The sequence below is a fragment of the Pectinophora gossypiella genome, chromosome 11 (genome assembly GCF_024362695.1).
Source record: "Pectinophora gossypiella chromosome 11, ilPecGoss1.1, whole genome shotgun sequence".
Taxonomy (NCBI): Eukaryota; Metazoa; Arthropoda; class Insecta; order Lepidoptera; family Gelechiidae; genus Pectinophora; species Pectinophora gossypiella.
In genome coordinates, this window is record NC_065414.1 from 14,769,268 (window position 1) to 14,790,431 (window position 21,164).

Consider the following 21,164-nt stretch of genomic DNA (forward strand, 5'->3'; position numbering starts at 1 on the left):
CTACAACTTCAGCTATGCGCAGGTGAATAGCCGGCGCACGGGTCAAGGGCAACGCTCGCCAATAAAGTAGGCATACGAACAGATACTATTTCTTTCTCTGTCACTTGCACCATAAACATACTTCTCTCTCTCTCTCTCTAGTCGTCGGCTCGACGCGGCCGCGGCCGGTGCGTCGTCGGCGCCCTTAGTCGGCGCCTTTGATGCTTTGCGCTAACGCCGCCGCGCGCTTCCGCTCAGTCGAATACTAAGCTTGACCCGAATCGCGTGATGTTTTTCGAGGATATTTTTTTCGTGTTTGTGAGTGTTTGTTTCATTCTGTAAATGAGTAGTGTCGACTATGATGATAGATCATAGACCATTTACTGCGCAAAAGTATGGAAGATTGTTGATGTTTATTAAAGAGCAAGGTGTTGTGTTTGTGAGTGCGTGTGATACCTACCTACCGCGGAGGAAACGCGATGTTGCATACCTACGTGACGTGACATGTTCTAGGGTACCTACCTAGGTACTTCATCCGAAGGAATAACAATTAAGGTAAGGCAAGAGTAGGGTTTTTATTGTTAATAAGTTAGGAACGTTTTAATAACTGGTAGGTAGGTACCGTGCGTGAAAAATCGTGGCAGTAGGTGTTCTACTTCAACAAACAACATTTTTAAACGTTGAACCACTACTAAGCATCTAAATACAAGAGAATGAAAACTCCTACCTAGATATCAACATCGTATCTCACACGCGTAACGTAGCCGCGCGTAAGTTTAGCGTCTGTGTGGCGCGTTGTTCGACTTACATTGCGGCACAGTAAAAATTGAAAATCTTAATTAAACATTTGCGACAAGAAAAACACCCACCATCGTTTTTAGTACAATAAAATAGGCGTTCCATTTTTTTTTTCGTTACGATGTCACTAACACCCTGTATATACGGTCGAATCGAGAACCTCCTCCTTTTTTGAAGTCGGTAAAAAAAAGCTGTTCAATTCAGAGTTCAGAACGAGTCAAACAAAATACATCACTTAAACTACGTTCGTATACACGCTAGTACAAAAAAATCCTACCAAAAATGAATGTGACATTCAGTCCACGATGTTGCCAAATTTGCTTTAAAATATACTACCAAAATATCCTAAAATTTGGTTTCTATATTTATTAGCTTGAGTATCAAACAAAATTGCAAATTCAAAGTGATGAGAACATTATTCTTGTATGATTAAGTCAATTTGTTTTTAATTTATACTAAAAATACATTTGTTTAACTTAGTTTTATCTTCCCGCGTATAGTAGCCTTGATGTCTGTATCCGGTCATGCGTAGTAGTTCGCTCGCAATTTCCGGCCCCTCCGCCCCTTTACCGCGGAGTTGTCTCTCGTCGTCTCGTATAGGAAATTAGTGAAATGGCAGCAAGAATTATCAGGAAAATCGTAAGTTCGTAAGACAACTGTTACATAATAATCCTATGTAACCTCCTGCATGTTGTGCCTTAACTTTCCAGAATAGAAGACTGTTAGTAATTTAATTTTTCGCATCCAAAAATAGACGTAGTATAGTTATGTCGGGGAATTACATAAAAGAGCTTTTGAAGCCTTTTCGTGAGAGTACAGCACTGGAAAAATTGATGAATTGGATCGTAGGCGGCAGTGCTAGTGGTGTCCTGAGTGTTCCGAGACGTAAAGCTAAGGTTATGATGGTTTTTGTGTTAATTCGTTTCGGTGATGTGAGTTGAGGTTATATGCGAAGTTTTTGCAACAGCTGCCCGCGGGAGGCAAGGGGGCGGCGCGAGGGTACGCCACGGGCGTAAAGCGCGTGACGCTGATCCCAGGGCACGGCATCGGCCCGGAGATCACGGTCGCCGTACAAAAGATCTTCGAAGCTGCCAAAGTCCCCATTGAATGGGATGAGGTGGACGTCACAGCTGTGAGGGTGAGTTTTCCTATATTTTTAAAATTGTAGTTATTCCTTCACTTTAAATTGAGCCACTCGTAATGTTTACATTCATTCATACCTATCAGAAATTTAATGTTTATAAAAATTGTTCTGTTTGTTAGAATTCTCTAATGAGACCCCGTCACTATGCCTACGCCGTCTATCCATCTATTAAGTCTTTGATATTTGTTAATTTGCTTATGTAGTGAAGAGGTGAAACACAGAAATCAATTTACATTACAAATCTCCTGTGTCTTTTGTCTTTCATAAATCTGTTTCATGTTTATTTTCTATACCTTGTAGTCACGAGAACTATCATGCATACATTTTGCAACTATGACACACACTGCCAACCTCAATAGGAAGCTATTGATCTCAGCTTTCAGGCTGCATTCCGGACACATCCCAACAAATAAGTTTTATCACTTAATGGGTATTAAACCTTCACCTCTGTGCCATGTCTGTCATAAGACCATTACCATATATTGTTGGAATGTGCTTGGAATTTAGACATGAGAAGAAGAGTTTTTCACTCGAAGGGTGTGATTTCCTTTGACAATGGAGAAGTCAATTGCTGGTTGGCAGAGCCACTATCATGTAAGGCTTTTAGTTTATATTATCTGATTGACCAATCCTTTGCCTAAGGGATAGGTACACGAAAGCACCTATGAGGCTGGCATGATCACTCAGGGTGTTCAAAGCCTCATTAAAATTAGAATAAAAAAAACCATGTCACATTAACTTAAATTGAATGAGGATAAAAACTAGAAGCTCAAATGTAGACGGCAGCAATGTTGAGTGTCCCTAAATTTTGAAAGTTCTCCATACTGTCCAGCTAAAATTCATGTTCTACCATGGCTTTGGATTGAAAACATTCGAACATAAATTTCTTTTAACCATCATAAGAGTTCCTTTTGACTGTGACACTATAAATATTGTATTTTCTAGGGTCCAGATGGCAAAATGGGCATTCCCCAGAAAGCCATAGACTCAGTGAATGCCAACAAAGTGGGCCTGAAGGGGCCGCTGATGACCCCCATCGGCAAGGGCTACCGCTCACTCAACTTGGCTTTGAGGAAAGAGTTTGATCTATACGCCAATGTCAGGCCTTGCAAGAGCTTCGAAGGGTGAGTGTTTTTTTTTCTTTTTAATAAAAGCATAGTTACCTCCAAGTGCAGAATGTCTCTTTAATTTATATAATAAGATATAAGGCTTTGGCACACCAAAAGCAGTAGCTGCGCAGGCGCGCGGCGGCGGCATGAGTGCGAGCCTATGCGATTCGTTAGTCGTGAATTTACATGAAAAAATCATCAAATGTTTATATGATTTCAAAGGCAAACAAAACACAACATTGTGGGACCATATTGGGTATTAAATATGACGCGGCTGTTTCACTGATCGCGGATGTAAGGCCGGGTTTCAACTGACCCGGAGATGGGCGGAGAAGAGCGGAGATGTGCGCATTTGACCAATAACAGCGTTCGAGAGAGCGAAAAACGAAGACGCTCTGTCACTCTCTCCCTCACGGTGATTGGTCGATTCCTGCACATCTTACATCTTGCTACAGTTATACCTTTAAAACTTGAAATATGTAAGGTTTTATGATTCTTTTTTCTCAAGTCTCTAAAACATTTATAAGGATACTTCACATTTGCCTAGGTCAAATCAATCTATCCTTTACTTATATTATTTGTACACCTTTACCTACATAGCCCAATTACTTTTAGAACAATCTGATAGAACTAATTGGCTAGTTAAATAAAATAGTTGGTAATTTAATCAGTTACACAAAATATCTACTCTGCAAAAAAGTAATAAAGAATAGAACAATAGGAACATATTGTATCAATGGACACAACGGACACTTTCCGCCCCGCACCAATTCGTATCGGGCGCCAAGCTTGATTTACCTCACCCCCTCAAAGGCTTGTAGCGGACCCAACTAGTTGGCCACCTAGTTCCGCTCACATGCAACAGATGGCGCCACATTCTATAATGCAGTCTTCAAGCGGTCGTGAAACGCGGTATCGAAGTTTACACGCAAGACGCATATATACAACTTCCAACACAACACTGTTGGATCGTCGATCCCTAGTCACACTACCAACTTGTGGCTAGCGGGGTACTATGCTCAGTTCGGTACCCCGAAAACATCCTTTGGCGGCAGCACACCCCCGCCGCCAAAAGTTTCACTGTAGTTTAAATGGCCGTAGGCGTGGAGTAAGCGCGCGTACTGTCTGTCGGAAGGCACGTTAAACTGTTGCTACCGACTACTTACTGATGTAAGTACGTAGTCGTTATATGAGCCATGTTAGGGACCTTTGCCGGCTATATAATAACCCTTACACCAAGGTTGATGAGGTTGGCCATCCACCAAACACACAATGAACACGATAAATGACCACCGCGTTCGGGACACAGACTATGGGCATAGAATAAGCAATAATATTACGTATAGAACGGCAAATCCCCGCTCCCCGCCAGGTTTCCCCCCCTCGAATATAGTTTAGACTTGAATTGTATGGTGTCAGACGTCACACACACAGATGCGCGTGTACGATAATATCAATATGCAGTGTCTGTGTAAAACGAGGTCGCTTGTCTGAAGTGTCCGGTATGTGCTATGGGTCAATTGACCTTTTCTATATGTCTGACTCTTGGACTCTGTTCTCCTGTGGACTTTATGTATGTGTGTTTTATGTTATTAAAATGGTACAAAAAAAAAAAACAAGATAAAGCATTATCAGTGTGTCTACAAGAAATTGGCATATTCCATCAATGTTAATCAATGTTCTGTGTTCCTGTCAAGTGACGCGAATAGCGACGGACAGCTTGGCAAATTGATGTACATTACACAGAATAGATATGGTATCTATCACATATAGATTAAAAGTCAGTTTCATTTATCACTTGATTGCTGACAAAAATCGGTAGTATGCATTGTTTGAGCTTTACGCGGTTATTATCATAATTAAAACACATAATACCGGGATCTTACCTCGTTAATCAGGGATATGAGACTCCCAACCCCGCCGTCCGCCCCGTCCCCCGTCGTCGTCCCGTGATCATGGCACGCTTAAAGCTGGAATTCAGTCCTAAACAAGGAAGTCAAAAATGTTACTTTATTAAAATTGCTAAATTTTCTCGAAAAGGCTACAGCCGACAAAGATGTTCCGACAGCACGGCATCGAGAGGAGGATCTCGTCACCGATACATTGATTATGAATACACAAATGTCTCTTTTACATGACGATATTAATGATGCTACTTTTTTGTAAATGCTCCGATGAATTTGTAAAATTTTGATTTCAGTAAATTACATTATTAAGCTTATTGTACTTATGAAGAACGAGGACATTATAGTCCAGTAGGAGCGCCCAGTAGGAGTAGACGGAAACGGGGCTTGTAACAGTGTTGAAATACCGGGAGTCTCATATCCCTGTAAGCGGTAAGAACCCGGTATTATGTGTTTTAACCTTAGTATGATCGGATATTAATTGGTGTTGGGCGGAGAGTCACCTTTCTATATGAAATTTATTATTTATTATCTGCCTTTCTAGATTTGATAACAGGAAAAATCCTCATTCAGGGTTATCATACCGATAGACACAACAAGTTAGTAAACTCACGTAAAGATAAACAAAGATATCTCACAACTTATAGACAGATAATTCGATGATATTGCATCGGCTTCCATAATGCGATCTTTGGAGCCTAAGTTCTAAGTTTACTGATTTTAGTACGTCATTTTTACAAATCTAACTCGTTATTTATTCAGTGGGTAACATAGTTACAATTTGAATCTTCAACTGTTATAAAAATTTATTTTTTCCGTACCTTTCATTCGCCTGTAACTACTGCTACAAACTTCGATCATATACATAGATTCGTAGATGCATCGGTCCATGCAAATATAAAACAAGGTATCGTTCCCGCGTCCACTTCAAGTATCTCAAAAAAGTCCTACTGACGTATGGTTTAATGTAATTTAAAACTTAAGTAACTGAGATACGTTCACAATGGCATTTTGTAGACGGCAATAGTGCATCTACCAATATCCATGTTAGTGTTTTTTGTTATTTTCAGTTCCATACTTTTGCACCGGAAAATTTCACTTGATATTAATGCAGACTCATGAGCTGAATGCCCCTCAGTATTTGGTGCGGTTTCACTAACGCCCTGTATAGTATACGGGACCTGGGAGCGAATAAAGAAAGGAAGAAAGAAAATATTTATTTCCATATTGGACGCCACATTTACAAATTTAAATTACAGAAATTAAAAAAAAAAAACAAAGACAAAAAGACAAATAATTAGCGACATTAAATACACAATAGAGGCGTCCAAAATAAAAAAAAGGATCCTGGGAGAAGGAAGTGGTTATAAAAAACATTGAACGCATTCAGCTGTTTATCTTCCCGGGCATGTGATATTTTTACCTTTCTAATCGACACGATTGTCCTTTCTGACACGACCGTTAATCGGCGTTGGATCATTCTGACACCATCATCATCTCCTTAGTGTTATCCCGTTTTTCACAGGGTCTGCTTACCTAACCTGAAGATTTGACAGGTACGGGTTTTTACAGAAGCGACTGCCTGTCTGATCTTCCAACCCGCGAAGGCAAAACCAGCCTAGTACATGTTAGGTCACGCGAAACGCATTTCTCGGGAATGTGTTTCCTCGAGATGTTTTCCTTCACCGCTGAGCACGTGATAATCATTTTATGATCTAAATATTAATTCGAAATATAGAGAACCGTGGCAGCCTAGTTGGTAGAACACTTGCCTCTCACTTTGAGGTCGCAGGTTCTAATCCCGCACAAACCAATGATTGTCGAATTTGTTTTTGAATTCATGTTTGGAACATAAATGATTATCACGTGCTCAGCGGAGAAGGAAAACATCGTGAGGAAACCCGCATTCCCGTGAAATGCATTTTCAGAGGTATGTGACCTAACCTGTATTGGGCTGGTTTTCCCTTCGCGGGTTGGAAGGTCAGACAGGTAGTCGGTTCTGTAAAAAACCGGACCTGTTAAACCTTCAGGTTACATAAACGAACCCTTTGAAAAACGGGATAATGCTAGGGAGATGATGGATGATTTAAATATGAATTAGAAAATCATTCGTTTAGGCCCGTGCTGGGATCATGCTAACCTGTGACCACCATCATTCCGCCATCGAAGGCAACGAATAACCAATCTCAATCATTCCAGAATCAAGACGCTGTACGACAACGTGGATGTGGTGACCATCAGAGAGAACACAGAAGGCGAGTACTCAGGCATCGAGCATGAGATCGTGGACGGTGTGGTGCAGTCTATCAAGCTGATCACGGAGGAGGCGTCCAGCAGGGTCGCAGAGTTCGCCTTCATCTTCGCCCGCGATAACAACAGGAAGAAGGTCACGGCTGTGCACAAGGCTAATATTATGTGAGTATATTGTATTAACAGCCTCCATGGTCTAGTGGTTAGAGCTAGAGCGTTAGGCTCACGATCTGGGGGTCCGGGTTCGATTCCCCATGAGGACATTGTCGAAATCACTTTGTGAGACTGTCATTTGTTTGGACTTTTCAGGCTTGAATCACCTGATTGTCCGCAAAAGTAAGATGATTCCGTGCCGTTGCTCCCGGCTATTAGCCGTAAAAACACCTCCACCAACCCGCATTGGAGCAGCGTGGTGGAGTATGCTCCATACCCCCTCCGGTTGATTGAGGGGAGGCTTGTGCCCAGCAGTGGGACGTATATAGGCTATTTATGTTATGTTATTGTATTTAAATTACAAAATCCAAACATTGAGACGCGTTGATTTGCTCGCGCAGAGATGTGACTGACCATAAATGGTAGAATATTAGGCGATTCCCACACTGCCCCGCATGATGCAGCGTAGCGCGTGAATGCGTGTTCTTCCGTTGCTTGTAAGTATCTTAATTAATACATATATTGTTTTCAACGTGCGTAACTTTGTTGATGTACACAAGATATTTGGCACGCAACACCATGTGACGTCATTCGCTTCTCGGCGAAGTCTTGGTCTATTTGCTAAATTATTATAAAAATACGTTGCAGCTTTTCGCTGTAAGCAGATCAGAGACGAAAACAAAGGTCACCTGGAAAAAATCTCTTTAGAGATAAGCTCTGTCTGTCTTCTTTGTATGTTCCTTTTGTCTGTTTTATTGTGTACAAATAAATAAAAAAAATTGTTTTGGCTCGATCATTACAGATACGGCTCGATTTTTATTCGATATATTTATAGGGTCAATTTATTCTTACAAATTTCTTTCCTCTCAGACGACGCCCTGACCCGAGGTTAGAGCCCAACTGGGCACTGTTGTCTTTTTTTGTACTGGATTAGAGCCCTCAGCGCTCCCCATTTGTCCGGCCAAGTAGTTAATTTCGTCTGTGCGAAGTCTACAATAAGTCACGTCAAAAAAAAAGCCTCATCACTTTGGTATAAGAGAATGCTCGGTCTTCTATCGTGTGGGTTGTGAGGTAGATTACCAATTCCATCAACCCTGGGTTACTATTGAGCCGCCAAAGGCCGCTGACATGGCTCATGTAACGACTATTAACTTACATCAGTAAGTAGTAACCGGGACTAATGGGTTAACGTGCCTTCCGAAGAACCGCCTTCGAAAACTCGGTGGGTATTTAGTTCATCTTGCGATGGATGTACCTCTGACTACCCCAATTGGGATATAGTCATGAGCTTATGTACTTATTTACTGGTGTCAGTTTGGCGAGAGAATGTTATGTACATAAATGTATAATTTATTTATTTATTTAAATACTTTATTGCACAACGACATATACAAAGGACATAAACATACGAATAAAAACATAAGTACAATAGGCGGCCTTATTGCTAAATAGCAATTTCTGCCAGGCAACCTTAGGGTGAAAGAAGTTAATGCATTGGAGCACGGGCTCGTGCAATAAACATATAATGACACGAACAATAATAAAAAGAAATTAAAATAAGAAAATATTAATAATAAAATAATACATACACATACATACATACACAAACATACATATACATACATACATACAAATAGCCTATACAATATAATAATACATATAAGAAGAATAAGAAAAAAACACTTCCAAGTTTCAAATGTTATGTTTCAAATTAAAAAGAAGTTAGGCTTTTTCGGTAGCCGTACTGTCAACAGGCTGAGATATAACCGACTAACAAATAAGTAACAATTGCAAGTGGTAACTGACACCGGCCTATTAGCGCCAATCAACTGTACCCTGATAACAATACGTTTTGTGTGCACTAAAATTTTGCACCGACTTGTATAAAGTTGTATAGATGTTACGAGTCAATGGTGCTAATTCCTGCAGACGCCATCTAATTTTATTTTAAGTCTTCTTATCGTATGGGTTGTGAGGTGGAATACCAACCTCATCAACCCTGGTGTCAGGGTTATTACTGAACCGCCAAAGGCCCCTGACATGGCTCATGTAACGACTACTTACATCAGTAAGTAGTAACTGGGACCAACGGCTTAACGTGCCTTCCGATGCACGGATCATCTTACTTTCGGACAATCAGAGCCTGCAATGTCCTAACCACACGCGAGATCACAAAGTATTTTTTGACAATTCACAAAGTTATTTCAAGTTATACCTTTCATTTTCTTATCCGTTGAAAAAGAAAGGGACGGGTAATCGACAGGTATAAAATTTATGGAATACACGTCAAGTTTAAACAGAAATCTTAAACAACCGTCTAAAAATTTTAGATCGGCCAATAACCCGACAGAATTAAGTAAACAATACGTCAAACGGATTGCATACCAGAGAGATGCCCATTTTATTCGCACGGGTTATTCATTCGTTTTAAAATAACTCGTTGACGATCATCCGTCCCTTTCCTTTTCGGCGGGTAAGAAAATGACGGGTATAACTTAAAATAAAATTAGGTGTCTACAGGAATCGGGGCCAATATTTTGGTAATTAATATGTACTAAATTGTGATAGGATTTTTATTTTTCTTCCCTTAAAAACCTACAAATTATTTAAAAACTAAAGAAATATATAGGGTGTTAGTGACGTCGTAACGAATACTTTGAGGGATAATTGAGACCATGATTCTGAGATGATATGAAATAGAATTTTCCGTCGCAAAAGTATGGAACAGAAAATAATAAAAAGAACTCAGAATCATGGTCTGAATCATCCCCCTCAGTATTTGTTACGGTGTCACTAACACCCATACCTACTTGCATGGGTACAGTATGTACTTGTGCGGGGTGTAAGTGACATCGTAACGAATACTGAGGGGGATGAAACAGCTGATTATTCTGAGTTAATATCAAGTGGAATTTTTCATCGCAAAAGTATAGAATTGAAAATAATTTATAAAAATAAAAAAAATCATGAATTTTGCGACGGAAAATTCCACTTGATATCAACTCAGAATCATGGTCTGAATCATCCCCCTCAGTATTCGTTACGATGTCACTTACACCCCGTATTTATGAAGTTGGCAAAGTGGTTCTCATGTTAGCGCGCGCAAGGGATGTAACCATACATACATGCATAAGATCACGCTGATTTCCTGTTGGTTGAATAGGTACATGTTAGGTCACATACCTCTGAAAATTCATTTTTCGGAAATGTGGGTTTCCTCACGATGTTTTCCTCCACCGCTGAGCACGTACGACAAAAAACAAACTCGACAACCATTGGTTTATGCCGTAAGCGTGGCCAATTATTGGTCAGCAAAAATTTTGTACCGATCGCCATCGACTCGCAAAGAAGAAGATTGGTTTAGGCCTGTGCTGGATTCGAACCTGTGACCTCAAAGTGAGAGACAAGCGTTCTACCGACTGGCTACTACGGCTATTTGGTGTTCTGTAGTAGATAATTAAAGGAAATAAAATATAATATTTATTTGTGATCGTGTTAGAGGTGAATTCAACTAACCATGTACCGTCGCAGGCGCATGTCGGACGGTCTGTTCCTGCGCTGCTGCCGCGAGAAGGCGACCAAGTACCCGGACATCAAGTTCGAGGAGCGCTACCTCGACACCGTCTGCCTCAACATGGTGCAGGACCCCTCCAAGTTCGACGTCCTGGTCAGTATACCATAATGATACCATAGCATAAAGTAGCATCGCGACAGGTTAGCATGGTATGGGGATGTAATGAGGCCCTCCTCATTCCATCTCTCTCTTCTCCATTCACCCACATTCATACTCCTCACTTTCCTTGGAAACAACACTTCACTCAACAAACAACAACATTCACCATTTCACTTTTCTTGGTTTCTTCTTTCTTTCAAGAAAGAAAAAAAAAACAAAAAAGTAAGATTCTTTCAAGAAAAAAAACAAAAAAATAAATAAATAAAAATGTTTATTACTCTCACCACAAAAATGTGAAACTTCATGCTGTCATTCTGTCGTAGATTTTTTTTTTGTGGGAGCTGGTTCTTGTTAAAAGCTTTACGCCTGTGCTACAAGGAACCAGGCCCCACGCCTTGGATACAAATGATGACTTTAAGGTTACAAAAAGAAACCCCGTAAAAAGAAGTCCCGTACGAGTCAGAAATTTATTCGATTAAAATTTTCCCTTTGACGCGCTTTATCTTCGGTATTTATACAGTGTTAGTGACATCGTAACGAATAGTGAAGGGAATGATTCAGAGTTGATATCAAGTGGATTTTTCTGTCACAAAAGTTTATGAAAATTATAGTGCTTTTTTAAATTATTTTCAGTTCCATACTTTTGCGATGGAAAATTCTACTTGATATCAACCCAGAATCATGGTCTGAACCATCCCTCAAAGTTTTCGTTACGATGTCACTAACACCCTGTGTACCAATGGGCTGTTAATTCAATTCAATTCAAATTATTTTCAGACACAGTTCCATAGATTTTCTTTTTTTAATTTATTTAAATTTATTTAACCCTTTCACCGCCACAGTCTGATATATCAGACATTTAAGTTTCGTGCCCTCGCCGCCAAAGTCTGATATATCAGACAAATATTTTTTACCAATTTAACTGTATTTTTTCTTATCGTTATAATATCTAAGGACACTTGCATTCGTTTTTCAGACAGTTTATAGTTTAGTTATTTGAAAAATATCAATTTCACAATGTATTACAATGTTATTTAAATAATAAATCATTAAAAACAAACCATGTTTATAAGCTATTTTCGACGATTTTTTTACTTGAATCCTCAGCGCCAATGTCTGATATGTCAGACACGTAGTGATGTTACCTACATAACGATGTTGATCACAACCAGAAATCTGGTACTATAAGTACCAACAACAAAGGAACATCTAAGAAAGTAAAACTTATACGGTTTTTTCGTTTTGGGCATAAAACTTTGCAGTGTGAATTAATTTAACCAAGTTTCGCCACAGAAAATTCATTTATTTTTGGATTATGTTTTGCACCGCATCTACAAAATTGCACGGTATGGCACAACACTACAGCGACACCATCATGCATTAGTCTCGTACGCCAACGTCTAATATGTAAGACACGGAAGTGACGTCAGAAGCGATGGATGTTTCTAGAACTGTTTATTTAGTGCTGTATAATGAGGGTAGGAGATATCGATAAATTATGATCAAAATGTCGATTCCGCATGGCTGTCAGCGACCGAAGTTCCTAGAAATTCCGATGTACACACACATGACCTTGACTGCGCCTGCGCGAATGAAGTCTTACGGGATTTTATTTTATATTCTTTCACTACAAAAATGATTGAAAATCATAACTCATCAAATTACAAAGAAAAACTTACCTTTAGCCATGGCAATTAAACGTAAAACAAAAATGAGGCGACGAAAACGAAAAATTACACTTCCAGACAACTCCCAGATTATTATTATTTATTTATTTATGATTCAAGATAGTCACGTAGGCACGTAGGAGATGTAGCATTTTGTAACTCTTTCGTAAGGTATCGAAGTTTATGACCGGAAGTTGCTACATCACTAAGACTCTCTAAAAATTCATATTATGTGTACGCCAATGTCTGATATATCAGACACGTAGTGATGCATCTAATATCATAATTACTTGTGTGATTGTTCACTGTATTTATAGGCCACTGAGATTTTAATACATTTTAAAATGTTTCAAGGAGTATATAAAAATGAAATAAAACCCATAAAACTTAAAAATAGCTATAGATAATATATTTCTGAAATGATTTATTTACTACAAATTAAAACATCGATATTCAATATTGCCAACACTAGTAAATCAACCATGTTTAATGTCGTGGCGTGTGGTGAACGTTTTTGATCAAAACTCTTGGCGCTGAAAGGGTTAAGTTTTTCAAACGGTAGATTTACAAATCATCCCCGCCAAACTTATGAACAATGATGTTAGTAACAATGCAAACTTAAAGCTAGGGTTAGTATGAAACAGCAAATGAAAGCTTAAGAGAGGTGGAGCTTCAACCATCGGCGCAGCAATGGGGAGTCCCACTTGTCAGCGAACACGCTCAGAATAGTGTTGGTAGTGCCGCGGAGGCGCGACAGCAGGAGGCTCTGCGCTTCCGCATGATGGCATAGAAGTCATCAATGCGCACCTCCGCAATATTAAACGGTTTCTGTTTGTGTGTTCCAGGTGATGCCCAACTTGTACGGCGACATCATGTCGGACATGTGCTCGGGGCTGGTGGGAGGGCTCGGCCTCACGCCCTCCGGGAACATCGGCAAGAACGGAGCCCTCTTTGAATCCGTAAGTAGCCTCAAGGTCAATTTTGACATTTATATTATGCAGGGGCAGAAGGCAAGAGGGAAACCACTGCTCTATCTTTCCCCAAAAAGTAGCATGAAGAATGCTACACCGACAAGAGCGTGGCGTGGTGGCTCTTAAATTAGTGTTGATGTTTGGAGATTTATTTATTTATTACTTATTTATTTACTCACATTTGCAATATTACAGGTAAATATCTACTGTGTTTATAATACACACAAACACATATATAGATGTTTTATATAAATTAAAACACATAATAACGGGTTCTTACCGCGTTTGAAATAGGGATATGAGACTCCCGATATTTCGACACTGTTGCAAGTGCCATGATCACAGGATGACTGATGAGATTGGAGTGGAGTAGGTAGAACCCGTTATTATGTGTTTTAATTATGATATTAACCGCGTAAACTTAAATCAATTTTATATAAAGCTACAAATTAGTATTATATAGATTGCGCGAACTACAATAAAACTAACTAATAATAAAAAAAAATCATGAATATTCTGACAGGAAATTAAACCTAGAAGGAAGACCATGTATGGAAGGGACCAGCCAGACATATTATAACTATTTATCCGCGTATGTCCGCGACAGTTCTCGAACATTTCACGTATAAGTTTTACCTTTTGTAAATAGTAATAAAGGTCACTGACAAACATCGTAACCCGTCGATTTGGCTTCGCCGTAGTCGGCCTAAGACTTTTTTTTGGGTGGTTTAAAAACGCCACATTTATATTAACCAAACAACCATTATTCGAAGGACGTAATATACGATCCCGACGACCCGATTACTCTAGCCATAGAGGCAGCCAATCAGCTCGCGACACCAAACACTTCAGGACCCCGACCCGCGGCGTGGTCGACGATTTCCCTCAATCAGCGCTTATCTGTATCTACCCGCTAGGGTCGATTAATTCTTTCAAATAATTTTCCTCTCAGACGACGCCCTGAGCCGAGGTTCGCAATCGCGCCCAACTGGGCACCCTCAGGCCTATTGTCTTAAACGTTGTACCGGGTGAGAGCCTTCAGCGCTCCCCATTTGTCCGGCCAAGTAGTTAATGCTATCTGCGGCTAATCTACAATAAGTTACGTCAAAAAAAGATATTTGACACAAACAAACTGACGCACTTTATGCGCGCAAATGCCAAATAGAAATATTGCTTTCACATATTTTTTGTTTTTTTATTTACATTAATGTGGCTTTTTTAAACACCCAGCGCGTGTAAAAAATGTATAAAAAAAGCTATCTAATTTGGCAATGTGTACTTAGTATATACGTACACATAATAATAATAGGTGTTTAATATTGTTTCTAAACGCACAGAATATCTAAATTGTTCTAACTCTGCTACGCGAATTACCGCAGGTCGGAGTGTCCGTTCTATATGTAGTATTATTCATTATTCTATGACACAACTGTGAAAAAAAAATCGGAACACGTTCAAAATTGTGTGCGACAAACTGAAGCTACATAAAATTTAATTGTGTAAGTTTATTTCACGAAATATTTTGAATGATCTAACCTTGTTTGGGATGTGGATATGTAACTAACCTATGTCATGGTTTCGGCCGAATTAATGCTCAAACAGTAATTTGGTGCATACTCGTATTAAAAAAACATAATGGTTTTACAAAATTTCATTATTGGGTAGTTTCCGAGGTCAAAGATAAATTATGAAATTCTGATTACCAAATAAAGACATGTGTAAAGGTGACAAAAAACGTTTTCTTTTTTTCTTCTATTTATGAATTTTAATAAATAAAAATGTAATAATACGTACGACATTTTGTCACGTTTTTCTATGACGTCACAGTGTGTTTTTTCATATAAATTCCGTAGTAATTTCGTGTTTGACGTTTAGTAAAATGTAACCGATTTGACTAGTTGGAAACTACCCTATTTGCATGTCTAAAACTTTATGTCATGTGAAACTAATAAAAAAGTTTTATGTGTTCGTCACGTTTGTATGAAACAGTGTCATTTTGTGTTCCAATATCTAATACTCATTGTTCAAAATGTTACGACTGAAACTATAGAAAGCATAGTTAAATCATCATCATCAGCCCATTAACGTCCCCACTGCTGGGGCACGGGCCTTCCCTATGGATGGAAAGGGAGATCGGGCCTTAAACCATCACTCGGGCCCAGTGCGGATTGATGGATATTAACGACTGCTAATGCAGCCGGGACCAACGGCTTAACGTGCCTTCCGAAGCACGGAGGAGCTCGAGAAGAAAACTTTTTTTTTATGGTCACCCATCCTATGACCGGCCTTTGCGAAAGTTGCTTAACTTTAACAATCGCAGACCCAGCGTGTTTACCGCTGCGCCACCGAGCTCCTCAAAACCTCAGTTAAATCATAATCATAGTTATTACTCGAAGGAAAGGTGTTCAAAATGTTAATTTCGTGATTTGATTAGTTGGACACTACCCTATTCTTACATCACATTCAGCTATCTCAGCATACGTGGATGAGCGTTGGGCTCACAATCCGGAGGTCCCGGGTTCGAATCCCGGTGGGGGACATCAAAAATAGCTTTGTGAACCCTGTTTTAGTTAGGACATTGCAGGCTGATCAGCCGATTGTTCGAAAGCAAGATGATCCGTGTTTCGGAAGGCACGTAAACCTATGTAAGTACGTAGTCGTTACATGAGCCATGTCAGGGGCCTATGGCGGCTCAATAGTAACCCTGACACCAGGGTTGATGAGGTCGGTAATCCACCTCACAACCCACATTACAGAGTACTGTTTATCTTTCCGATCATGTGACAAAAATCGGAGATAGGGAAATCATCCCGTCACCACATGGGCATAACGAGGCAACTTTCATACACGAACGCCTTTGATTTGTTACTCCTTGATTCACACCCATCATGTAATAACCAAAAAAAGTTATATAATAAGAAACATAGCCATATGTCTAACTATCTACGCCCTATTTACCGTAGCATGAATAAAGTGACATATCTCTTGTCTCTTTCGTACTAAGCTGTATACTATTAGTGCGAATGAGACACCGCTCGTCTCCTTGGCAATGTACTGTACAGTGTTAGTGAAACTGTACCGAATACTGAGGGGAGGGGGGATTCAGCTGACGATTCTGAGTTAATATCAAGTGGAAATTTCCGTCGCAAACTTGATGGTTTTCCAAATTGCTTTCAATTCCATACTTTTGCGACGGAAAATTCAGCTTGATATTAACTCGGAATCATGCCCTGGATCACCCCAAACAGTATTCGGTACTATGTCACTAACACCCTGTATATCTCTGCGCTTTAAACACTTGAGTTTAAACAAGTATGACGTTAAATAGGGTGTGTATGCCTGTGTCGTCTGTAGTAACCTAACGACCGCATGTCTAATAGTAATGATGAACAGAATATTAAAATATATCTTTTGCCTTGTAGGTGCACGGAACAGCGCCGGCTATCGCGGGCCAGAACAAGGCGAACCCTACAGCGCTGCTTCTCTCCGCCATTATGATGTTGAGACATCTCAAGATGACAGAATATGCCATGAACATTGAAGCCGCCTGCTTCGCCGTACTCAAAGAGGGCAAACACCTTACAGGCGATCTAGGAGGAAAAGCCACTTGCACTGAATTTACCGACGCTATCATTAGTCATCTGAAGTAAACTAATTACGAACTATTTAATCTCATAGACTCCTAATTAGACAAGCTATAAAGTCCTAGCCAAGTAAATCAGCGCAGGAGTATGGAGCGTACTCCAGCAAGCTACAAAGGTTGGTCTAATCATGGTATAGTAAAACAAGGTATGCTCCTATAAAAATATCTAATTAGATATGAACAGATAGATAGATAGATAATATTAAATGCTGTTTTCGTGGCCGCTCTAAGTAATTTCTATCGCCTGTCAGTTATAAGTATTATGTACCTCTCCTTATGTACTCTTTGATGCAATGAAAAAAAAGGTAAAAGATTTAGTCTAAATTGAGATAAAACTACTAGAAAAATGAAAGCAATTATTAAAGTGTATAATGTGGTTTTTTCTTGCTAACCATAGACTAAATTCGAGAGAAAATTATAAATACAGCTAATGTAAGTCCTCTATGAGCTAGGGTAGGTTTTTTTTTTATAAAAGTTAACATGTTCATTATATTTTTCTTTCTTGTTCCTTGTATTCCTTGTTGTCTGCAAGACTTAGGTGTCTATGAGGTTACTCAGTCAAATTAAAAAGTGGATTTTTGTGTTTTAAAAAACTACCAATTATTTTTTTGTAAGTTAGCAACATTCGCTTTGAGGTGTTATTTGTATTTTTTCACAGACAATAGGAGTCAGTGTTGCCAATTGCTGATTGCAAAATTATAATTAGTAGTTTTTCAGGTAATAATAACATTTGAGAGAATTCAAGTCACCGTGTTAGAACATAAATTTTTACTTTTCTTGAAATATTCAAAATGTAAATATTTGAAGAAGTACAAAACCGGACTTGATACTTTTTGGACGTATCTGACCATCTGGCATTGCATTGTCCATAGAACACAAGAATCTACTGAATAGCAAACCTAATTATTAGCTAATTAATTAGATCAAATTGTTAATACGAAAATCAGCATTCCTTAGTATTTGACTATGAATTTAGGTTAAATTATTCTACAGGGACAATACTGTGTTATCGGTGCCTATTCGAGCATCCACCAACTTAAAAACTTAATTTGACATGACTAAAACTACCTCTATCTCTCTCTTGCACTTGTTGGAAGTGAGGGACGGCACTAGTAGAGCTGTCAAACTAAAATTAGGTTAAGTTTGTGTCCGCCCGAATAGGCTTCATTGTCTGTTTACGTCCTTATATTTTTCATTTTTAGAAATATAAAAATAGATCGCAACCGTAACGTTCAAAGACTTTTCAATCGTTGATCGAAGGTGGATTGCATTTATAATTGTTTATACATTTGAGCGGAAACACAGCTATAAGTAATCCATTCACAAATGCGTTTCAAATTAAAAATGATTCATAAAATGAGGACGTAAATGGGGTAAAACGGCAGTGATTGACCCGAGAATGTTGTTTATTGAAGCAATTGAGATTTAATCTCTCACTGCGTTACTGCCAAAGCGGGTATTATCATTTACGCATTGATAGCTGATACGGAATAATACTTAATTATTATATAACAGGTACAAAATTATTTGAATTGTAAATCACGGATTGAAAAAGAGCAAACATATTTGAGTTAAAAAACTTTTCCAATCTTCACTTTTCGCACTCTTAATTTTCGTATCAGTTATAAGTGTAACCTTTTCATTTGTAATAAAAAAACATTCCTGTTATTTATTTATCATTCCGACAAAATATAAATTAGATCTGTACAAATGTGTTGATATCAAGGAGATTAAGTTTTTAATGAAAGTAGAGCCGATTATGTGATTGTATCGCCAAAGAAATACCTAATAATAATAATAAAAAGAAAAAAACATAGATTGTTTCCCGTGGCCAAGCCTCCTGGCTTTTGTAGCGTTTATTCCAGTGTGAAGCGATCGACAAGTCCAGTTTTTTTTTTGACAAAACGACTGCTAATCCGATCTTTCAGCCGGAAGGGTAAACCAGGCCGGAAAATTGTTTTTTCCAAGTACTTTTTTTCTTTGGCCCATATAAGGGACAGGCTAAGATCATAGGAACATGCTGCCTAATTTCCTCGAGCACATGGATGTTCATTACTTTTTATTTTTAAATACATGTTTTTCTTCGCTTTCTGTTGTGCCTACTCGAGCACAATTCCAATCTACTTTCATAGAATAACTTAGTCGTACACAGTTTACTGACACGCCATAATGTGTATTTTAAATTGTAAGTTAATTTATTACAGTTACCAGTTACGTATTTATTTGGTATCTATTTATAGTCTGCTTTAGAAGTTGGCTTTACAATTAATGTTATTAGATGAATTTAATTTAAAAAGTCAGCATATAAAACAGATTGAATTAACAAAGTGAGAAATGGCTGTATTATATGATAATAATAGGTTTGTCACTCGTGCGTACGAATTTATAATTTTAATTTGGTGCATTCCCAATTCCACCTGTCGTGTTGTCCACTTTTATCTATTATAAGTATTTTGAATCTTGTTGAAGTTTACACAAAGGCACCTTTAGAACAGTATTTTTGTTATTGTTTTTTTCTTGTGTATCACGCCAGTATTTGTACCATTTATGTTCATTAAATTGTGATTTGTTACTTTCGAGTAAACACTTTTTTTATGAGTTCATTATTCTGAATTAGGTGCGTTACGACGATATTCTTCTGTCTAGTAGAATGTGATCAAAATCAGATAGAATCTGACAATAAAAATACTGTAAAACATATTGTTATAGTATTTGCCTTCATTCTATTTATTACAATGATGGTGTACGTACAGACATGACCACCTAATTTGTCTGCTAGCTTATTATAGTTTTATGTAAAAATAAAAATAGACAGAATAAAGTACATTTGAATCGACTGTGTTTATATATAACACCCTTTTGAATACAACATGATTAGAATGACAGAGACAGATATATAACCTTGCCTAGTGCGAAAGAAACGAGATATGTGGCTTTCGCACTAACGGTGAATAGATTAGACCAAAAGAGATGTGAGATATGTCACTCTAATCCTGTTATATATAGTTACTAAAACTACCATAATAAAAACCAGAATATTTTTTCGAAAAAAGAAGATATGTTGGTGAATTATTAATAAATATCAAATAAAATCTCCAGGTGCACGGTACGGCTCCCGATCTAGCAGGCAAGGACTTGGCGAACCCTACCGCTCTCCTGCTCTCGGCAATCATGATGCTCCGACACTTACAGCTGAATGACCACGCGGACCGCATACAGAACGCGTGCAACATCATCCTCTCGGAGGGCAAGACCCTCACCGGCGATCTCGGAGGCACTGCCAAATGCAGCGAATACACAAACGCCATCATCTCAAAACTGAACTAACTTAGGCTGTATAAATCGAACCCTCTGTCAATTACTCGAATCATAAAAAATAAGTTCCCGCGTTTTTTGAATACGGCAGTAATGAGATGAAAAAACGGAAAAATGCTTCACCAAAGTGCTGTTATTTAACAGATAAGTAAATAATTAAGGAAACAAGAAGGGACCGTAATAATAACATCATTAAAGCCATATTAGAGCTATCAGTTACCAAATAGTATCTACAAACTTCAGTATTTATGCTCAAACGTATTTATTTATTTTTCTTTTTGAGATTTTAAGTTTTGTAAATATACAGATTTATTGTATTGTGAAATATAGGATTATTTACAATACCGTAAATATACTTTGAAGTTGTAATTAGATTTGTAGATATTTTTAATGAGATATACGCACTCGCATGACTAATATTATAATTGTACAGAATTTTATTTATTTGTCATATTCACAATACATCAATCTGATAAGCAGTTGTAGTTAATAATGTTGACTTTATAACATTAAAAGTATTGAATACTTCACACCCTTTGTATTATTTACCTGCATTAT

At 38.4% G+C, this 21,164-nt stretch overlaps 2 protein-coding genes across 3 annotated transcripts in view; both read left to right on the forward strand.

Moving 5' to 3' along the window:
- The window catches only part of LOC126370866 (BTB/POZ domain-containing protein 2-like), a 133,293-nt gene extending 119,140 nt beyond the window's left edge, over nt 1-14,153 (forward strand). The window contains exon 5 of the mRNA XM_050015975.1: nt 14,022-14,153. The gene's annotated coding sequence lies outside the window, so the exon portion shown is untranslated. The remainder of the gene's footprint in view (nt 1-14,021) is intronic.
- LOC126370878 (probable isocitrate dehydrogenase [NAD] subunit alpha, mitochondrial) lies at nt 1,263-21,136 on the forward strand. 2 transcript variants are annotated; one of them, XM_050015991.1, is made up of 7 exons: nt 1,263-1,416; nt 1,745-1,915; nt 2,867-3,045; nt 7,134-7,349; nt 10,869-11,004; nt 13,523-13,636; nt 20,391-21,136. In XM_050015991.1, exons 1-7 carry the CDS (start codon nt 1,390-1,392, stop codon nt 20,616-20,618), a joined length of 1,071 nt encoding a protein of 356 aa, XP_049871948.1. In that variant the 5' UTR covers nt 1,263-1,389; the 3' UTR covers nt 20,619-21,136. The 2 variants fall into 2 exon arrangements, with proteins under 2 accessions (XP_049871948.1, XP_049871947.1); XM_050015990.1 differs by lacking the exon at nt 1,263-1,416 and adding an exon at nt 1,441-1,673.
- Nucleotides 21,137-21,164: the final 28 nt, after the last annotated feature.